Consider the following 7,500-nt stretch of genomic DNA (forward strand, 5'->3'; position numbering starts at 1 on the left):
GCAAAAATAACTTGCTCTGTGCAATACTCTTCCCGCTGATATTCATACCTGCCAAATTACACACTGCCCTTTGACGACTATAATGGGGTCTTTCATAGTGCGGATTGCATCACCGTCTGTCCAAAGAGAACGTTTTCCTAGAAGATAAGTTCTCCCAGTTTTCTCGCCCGGTTGAGTTAGTTAATGTAAATAAGAAGTCATACCAGGGAGTTCTGGAGTTTTTTGTGGCCACAGAAATAATGCTGGAATTACCCATAATGCAACGCTGGAACAAACTGCCGTGACTATGGGAATGATTGAGTGAGTGAGTGTGTGTTGACGCTGCTCCCTGTTGCGTGCTCATGTGCCTGTGGCTGGTGCTGTGAATCGGGGTGTTGTGTTAGCGGGTGTTGTGTTAGCGGGTGTTGTGTTAGCGGCTGTTGCGTTAGCGGCTGTTGTCTTGCTGAACTGCGGCCGCTGTTCCCGCGGCTAACGCGTCTCTCCTGGTCAGCCCGACGGGACGATGGCTCTGGACAGCGACGAGGGGGAGGAGCCGTCCCCCGAGGCCATGGCCCGGTACCTGTCCATGCGGCGACACACGGTGGGCGTTCCCGACCCCAGGTACGAGCGTCGGCGTAACCGCGCGTGTGTGTCAGTGTGTGCGGTCCTGACTGGTACTCTGTGTGTAGCTGCGTGTGCAGTTCTGACCGTGTGTGTGTGTGTCCTGATTGGCCCTTGCCTGCGTGCGTGCCTGTATTCGCGATCCTGATTGGCTCGTCTCTCACAGGGCGGAGATGCAGGAGGAGCTTCAGAAGCTGGCCCCTGGGTTCCCCCGCACCGTCCCCCAGCCTCCCTTCCCTTCTCTGGTCCCCAACATGGGCCCCGTGCACACGCTGGCCCCCCCACAGAACCTGCAGCCCACCCAGCACCTGGAGTACAAGGTGAGGGAGAGAGAGGGATGGAGGGAGGGAGGGGACGGAAAGAAGGACATAGAAGGGGGGAGAGGGATGGAGGGATGGAAGGAAGGACGTAGAAGGGGGGAGAGGGATAGAGGGAGGGAGGGAGGGAAGGAAGGATGTAGAAGGGGGGAGAGGGATGGAGGGAGGGAGGGATGGAAGGAAGGATGTAGAAGGGGGGAGAGGGATGGAGGGAGGGAGGGACGGAAGGAAGGATGTAGAAGGGGGGAGAGGGAGGGAGAGAGGTAAAGAGGGAGGGTGAGAGCAGGGGGGAGTGTGTCTGTCTGTCCCGGTGTTGGCGCGTTTGCCTGTTCAGTGAGATGCTCACGCTCGCTGTCCCGTCTCTGTGTGCCCGCAGGAGCAGTCCCTGCTGCAGCCTCCCACACTGCAGCTGCTCAACGGCATGGGGCCCCTGGGCCGGAGGGCCTCGGACGGCGGGGCCAACATCCAGCTGCACGCCCAGCAGCTGCTGAAGAGGCCCCGCGGACAGTCCCCACTCGTCACCAGCCCTGTGAGTGTGAGGGGGTGTGTGTGTGTGTGTGTGTGTGTGTGTGTTAGTGTGTGAGTGTGTGAGTGTGAGTGTGAGTGTGAGAGTGTGAGTGAGTGAGGGTGAGTATGTGTGAGTATGTGTGAGTGTGTGTGAGTGTGAGTGTGAGAGTGTGAGTGTGAGTATGTGTGAGGGTGAGTATGTGTGTGAGAGTGAGTGTGAGTGTGAGAGCGAGTGTGAGAGCGAGTGTGAGAGCGAGTGTGAGAGCGAGTGAGTGAGTGTGAGTAAGTGAGTGAAGGTGAGTATGTGTGTGAGTGTGACTGAGAGCATTGGGGATGTAGGGTATGCCCCCCCCTAGTCGTATCAGGTCTTCTTATCTGTGTGTCATCAGTGTGTGTAAACTGTAAGTCAGTCTGACTGTCTGTCTGCCTGCCTGTCTGTGCTTGCAATGGGCACAGGGAGTGACTGTCTCACTGCACACGCACTCGTTTATTCATCCCTCTCTCCTGCTCCCAGCACCCCATCCCAGCCGTGGCCCCCGTGGATGAGGAAGGTTCCGACGGGGAGCCGGACCAGGAGGCGGTGCAGAGGTGAGGGCGTGGCCCATGCGGGCCCTGGTGGCGTTGGGGGCGGGGTTTGCTGGCTTTGGGGGCGCAGGGTGTGCAGACACTCGCGGGTTGCCTGGGTTTCTGGGAGCGAGCTCAAACAGGCCGCAGTACCGCTTTTCCGCCACACGGCGCCGCTGTCGCCACAGCTCCGCCTCTCCACTCTGCGCTGGCTTCCATGGCAAAATCAACCACTGGCTTTCCTTTGGCTGCAATACCTCTTCCCTTTCAAAATTTCCCACAGTCCTTTGGCTAAATATGGTACTTTGCTTGTACAGAGCAGCTTGGGATTAGTAGGGCTGGGCTAACATACTGCAGCAGTAATTACTGAATGCTGTAATGATCATTGCCAGTCGTGTGGAGTATCGTCTTTCTTTTCATCTTTTTCTCTTTAATTTTACCTGATGGGGTAGTGAACGTTCAAACGTCAGAGGCTGCATGGAATGCTTCTGGGAAACATCACCGCTGTTATCTGTTGGGTGTTAATAAGACGGCTAATTGGCAGCGAGGCCTCGCGGTTTCCATGTGATTGGCAAAACACATCACATGGTCACATGGTATGACGTCGCTGCTGATTGGCGGTCAAATCAACACTCAGTAGATAATAGCGGTGACGTATTTTTCCTGGGAACATTTCCTGCAGCCTCTGAAGTTTGGACGTTTACTACCACATCAGATGTAATTAAACATTTAAACCTTTGAAGAGTAGGTTTTTTTTTTTCCTTCAAAATTCTAAGTTCAAGTGTTCTAGAATTCTATTGCTTTCAGTTGCCAGTAGTGACATCATTAGTTACATCAACATTAGACTGTTCAGTGACGACCATTCTATTCACGCATTTGTAACAATCACACGATGTAGCCCAACTCTTCAAAGGGTTAAAGAGAACAAAGGATGAAAAGAAAGGCAGTGCGCCTCATGGTGGCGATGATCGTTATTGCGTTTGACGAGTCATTGTGGCGGCATATCGCCCAGCCCTGGAGTACTGGTGTTTTTTTCCCCGTGGAATTCGGCTGGAATGTGCCGAGTGTTTCGCCGCGGCGTCCTGCCGGTGAGCTGACGGGTGTGCGCTGCTTCCTGTCTCCCTCCCCGCGACCCAGGTACCTGGCGAACCGCTTCAAGCGGCACACGATGCACGTGCCCGCGAGCGCGCCACCCAGCGAGGCCCCGCCCGACCCGCAGCGGCCCCAGGGCCCCCGGCAGAGGGGGTGGGGCCTGGAGCAGCACTGCCGGTGAGGGGGTCACCCTGAGCTGACACTCTGCACAGCCTCAGCACACACTCGCCAGGAGAGGGAGCTAGAGAGGAGGCGGGGGGGGCGGGGCGGGGGGGGGCGAGAGGGGGCGGAGAAGAGGGAGGCTGATGGATGGGTAGTGAGTGAAAGAGAGAGAGAGAGGGAGGAGGGCAGATCATGAGGGAGAGAGAGGAAAAGTGAGAGAGGGACTTGGAAGGGAGAGGAGAGATGGAGGAGGGCAGAGATGGAGGGTGAGAGGGACATATAAGGGGGGGATGAGAGAGCGGGGAGAGAGAGGATGGCAGGATGGAGAGGGAGCAAGGTTTTGAGAATGGGAGGGGGAATGACATGGTGGAGCGAGGGAGAGAGAGATGTCCTGAGGGGCAGGACCCGTCCTCTCTCGATGGTCTGAGAGGAAGAGTATGTTTTATTTTTCTGAAACCCTTCAGCAGCACTGCACATGTTCTGTCATGCTAATAAAGCCTGTTTGAGTCCTGGAGTCTGTGAGTGGTTGGGAATGAGAGAGAGAGAGAAGAGCACTCAAAGAAGAGTTGGGAAAGGAGAGTTGGGGCATTCTGTGTGAATGTGGTCACAGAGTTCCCCTAACCTCTCAGGCTTTGCTGAAGTTTTCCTCAAAGAAATTTCTCATGGAGGAAGGATGCTTGCCGTGTATTTGGGATTTTGGTCACAAACGCCTGCAGGCATTTTGGGCCCTGTAGGTGCCTGCTGTAAGACCCTGTCATTTCTGAACCATACATTGTACCTATTCTACCCCCCCCCCACCATAAAATGGGTTGTAGCTCAGAAAGTGTCAGTGATCCCACAATGTGATTATTTCTGTTTGTATTGCACAGTTCATACAATACAACATCATATCATAACATCAGAAATAGTACTTTTGAAATATTCATATTTACTTATTGTATTTACACCATGGACACACTCACACACTCCCTCACACTGGACACGCTCACACACTCCCTTACACTGGACACACTCGTACAACATCACAGTACCACATCGCCATGGTGATGGTCTTATGGAAGGGTAGTTTTGTGCACGGGAACGTGGACGCCCCTAATATTTGAGCCTTTGATTCAGAGGGCCCTCCTTGTTTTTTTTTGGGGTGTCCAAAAAAGCCCAACCCCCTTGAACTTGCGACGTTTCATTGAGTTATTTTCCGAATGTTGCAGAAGTGACCGTTGTCGGGAGAGACCGGCAGCTGGTTGTGTAAGAGCTGCGCAGGACTGCGGCTCTGTTCCTCCCTCACGGCGGAGGCGCTGAGCTCAGTTTCAGCGCTGACCTGTGATCTCATGTGTATCTGTGTGTTTGCGTGTCTGTGTCTGTGTGTGCGTGCCTGTCTGTGCCGGCGCCTGTGCGTGTGTGCGTGTGTGTGTCTGTACGTGCGTGTGCGTGTGTGTGTCTGTACGTGCGTGTGCGTCTGTACGTGCGTGTGCGCGTGCGTGCGCTCGCTCCTGTGCGCGTGTGTCACTCCCAGGTCCAGCTATAAGGACTGCAACACGCTGCACCTGCCCATGGAGCGCTTCTCCCCGGTGCGCCGCTTCTCGGACGGAGCCGCCACCATCCAGGCCTTCAAGGCCCACCTGGAGCACAGCTCCCTGATCCAGCAGCTCAAGCAGGTGGGCCTGCCGTCCTCCGATCGGCCTCCTGCTCTCAGGGCCTTAGCCGCCAATCAGTGTCCCTGCGGGCCCCGCCCCTTTACTGATCCCTCTCCACCCCTTCATTGTTCTAACTCTTCCCCCTTTTCTCTGTGCGTGCGTGCGTGCGTGCGTGCGTGCGTGCGTGTGTGTGCGTGCGTGTGTGTGTGTGGAGCAGGAGTGTGAACAGCTGCAGAAGATGTACGCTGCACCGCGGGATGAGCGTTTCCTGGAGCACACACAGCAACAGCACATCCTCTACCAGCAGGAGCAGCAGATTCTACACCAGCAGATACAGGTCTCACACACACACACAGCTCAGACCATCACAGTACAGGTAAAAACTCACATTGCATACCTATACTCTTATACCCACACACACACACACACACACACACACACTTACGTTGAAAAGAGCAGTTAAATAAAGCGCAATAAAAACAGTAGACACTGCTCAATTTCCAGTCTGCACAGTTCCTCGTATTGCTTAAGTCAGTCTGGTTTCAGTAATTGGTTGAAAGTTAAATTAAGAAGTGGAATTATACATGCATTAAAATACAGTACCATTATTCATGAGTGGTGTATCCGAATGGTATGTATGTGCTGTTCACCCCCTGTCTCCGCTCACCCCATCCCCCCCCCCACCCCATGCAGGCTCTGTCCCTGGGCCATGGAGAAACCCAGCCCAGTCACCTGACTCACCAGCTCCAGAGGTACGGCCCGCACGCTAATAACACCAGCAATAGCACCCCAAAAAAAGAAAGAAAACTGTTGTGTGTTAACCAATCACTGTGTCTGACCAATGGGCGAGTATTGCCATTTACAAACGTGTTCCAGTTAGATCAAATAAACAGCATTGCCAGTCCTAGTAGGCGCGATGCTATGCTAACCTAGCGTGTTGTCTGAATCTCTGCTAGCCTATGAGATTAATAAAATGTTTAGCATTAGCATGAAATCGTTCAGCGCTACTGAGTGCACAGATGAGTGAGTGTCTCGTTTGCAGGTTGCGCATCCAGCCCTCCAGCCCACCCCCCACGCATCCCAGCAACCACCTGTTCCGACAGCCCAATCAGAGCCCGCCCCCTGGCGGCTCGGGAATGATGCAGGGACATGGTGAGTAGTTTTTTCCCTCTTTTTTTGGTCCTCATCCCTCTCTTTCTTCCTTTTTACTTTTTATATTTTGTATTTAATATTTAATATTTATATTTTCATGACTAGCAGTGTCGGTTTGGGTAATGACATCACAGGCTCAAGTCCTTGACTTCTAGGTAGGACTGGCCAGTGTTACTTATTTCTAGGTATACTGGTATGAAATCATGTACCCGGAAATATATTTAAAAATTTTAATTCATAACTTAGAAGCCTGGATGTTTTAAAATTTATTTTCCTTGAATATTTTGTATAGTAACATTTTCAGGTTGCACATTTAGATTTTTTATTTACTCTCAAATGCTCTTTTTGCTCTAGCAGCCCTGCACAAAACCACCACATTCAACTCATAAACAAATCGTAGTTTTCCACCAAATCCTTCATTCATTTATTCAATCAGGCGTTTTAGTGCTGAACTATTTTGCTTGCCGAACGTCTGTTTCCCTTAGAAAAATTGACAAAATAAAAATGACTATTTCTCTTTTCTCACCATCTGTTTCTCCCTCCCTCCCTCCCTCGCTACCTCCTGCAGGTGGCCAGCCCTCAGTGCCATACCAGCACAGCGCCGCCCTCTTCCAGACCCCCAGCGGGAGCCCTCCCCCCACGAGCCTCCCCCGCATGGCGCTTCCCCAGCAGCAGCCCGGTCTCCCCCGCGCCGTTGGTATGCCCCAGCAGCAGGTGACCATTCAGGTCCAGGAGGCGGAGCTTGGGGGCGGGGCCCAGCGACAGGGCTACCTGTCCACGCCGTGCGGCCACAGGGTTCTGGGGAAGCAGCTGAGCGCCGACAGCGCGGAGACCCACAGGTGATTGGCTCTCCCTGCACTGCCCTCCATGCCGCTGGATTCTCATTGGCTATTTTTTCCATCTCCTGTTGCTTTTCTTCCATGTGTACGCTTCTCCATGCAAAGATTTTTTTTTGGGGGGGGGGGTTTTGTTCATATTATTTTTGGACTTATTTATTAACCTTCTTTTAAGGTTTTCTATTTGTTATTGCATGTATGCTGTGTTTTTTTTATTTGTATTTTTTTATAACTCTCAGGACTTCTGACTCTTTCTTGGTTATAGTCCATTAACAAAAGACAATTTAGTCGTGAGTAGAGCCTTTTTGGTTGGCACAGTGCCATACGTTGGAGCTAGTAATGGCAAAGCAAGAAGAAGAAGAAGAGAACAGTCCTGTAGTGTCGTAGGGTCTCAGCTGAAGAGGACACAGACATAGTCCTCTCTAGAACCCGGCGGCAAGGTCATGGTCAAATGTGAAGGCATCACCACAGAACTCACAACCTATGGCTATAGACTGACCGACTACACAAAACGTAAGTCGTAGATTAACTGGACCTAGTTAGGAGCTGTAATGTAGGCCATAAAGCTAGCAGGTAGACCCAAGACATCTCTCTGTGGATCATATTCACTGAAGGGTGGGCAGGTTTAACATAGAA

The 7,500-nt window shown here is 52.5% G+C and overlaps 1 protein-coding gene across 7 annotated transcripts in view; it reads left to right on the forward strand.

Moving 5' to 3' along the window:
* The window catches only part of sik3 (SIK family kinase 3), a 31,136-nt gene that overhangs the window by 19,041 nt on the left and 4,595 nt on the right, over positions 1-7,500 (forward strand). For 3 of the 7 annotated variants that reach the window (XM_035385529.1, XM_035385523.1, XM_035385524.1), the window contains exons 11-20: positions 491-600; positions 767-920; positions 1,294-1,446; positions 1,939-2,012; positions 3,126-3,257; positions 4,756-4,897; positions 5,094-5,252; positions 5,570-5,628; positions 5,919-6,028; positions 6,597-6,867. In XM_035385529.1, coding sequence (XP_035241420.1) covers positions 491-600; positions 767-920; positions 1,294-1,446; positions 1,939-2,012; positions 3,126-3,257; positions 4,756-4,897; positions 5,094-5,252; positions 5,570-5,628; positions 5,919-6,028; positions 6,597-6,867 — 1,364 coding nt within the window. The remainder of the gene's footprint in view (positions 1-490; positions 601-766; positions 921-1,293; positions 1,447-1,938; positions 2,013-3,125; positions 3,258-4,755; positions 4,898-5,093; positions 5,253-5,569; positions 5,629-5,918; positions 6,029-6,596; positions 6,868-7,500) is intronic. The other 4 variants (XM_035385525.1, XM_035385526.1, XM_035385527.1 and 1 more) reach the window with 3 other exon arrangements.

Source organism: Anguilla anguilla, chromosome 12 (genome assembly GCF_013347855.1).
Source record: "Anguilla anguilla isolate fAngAng1 chromosome 12, fAngAng1.pri, whole genome shotgun sequence".
In the NCBI taxonomy this organism is placed as follows: domain Eukaryota; kingdom Metazoa; phylum Chordata; class Actinopteri; order Anguilliformes; family Anguillidae; genus Anguilla; species Anguilla anguilla.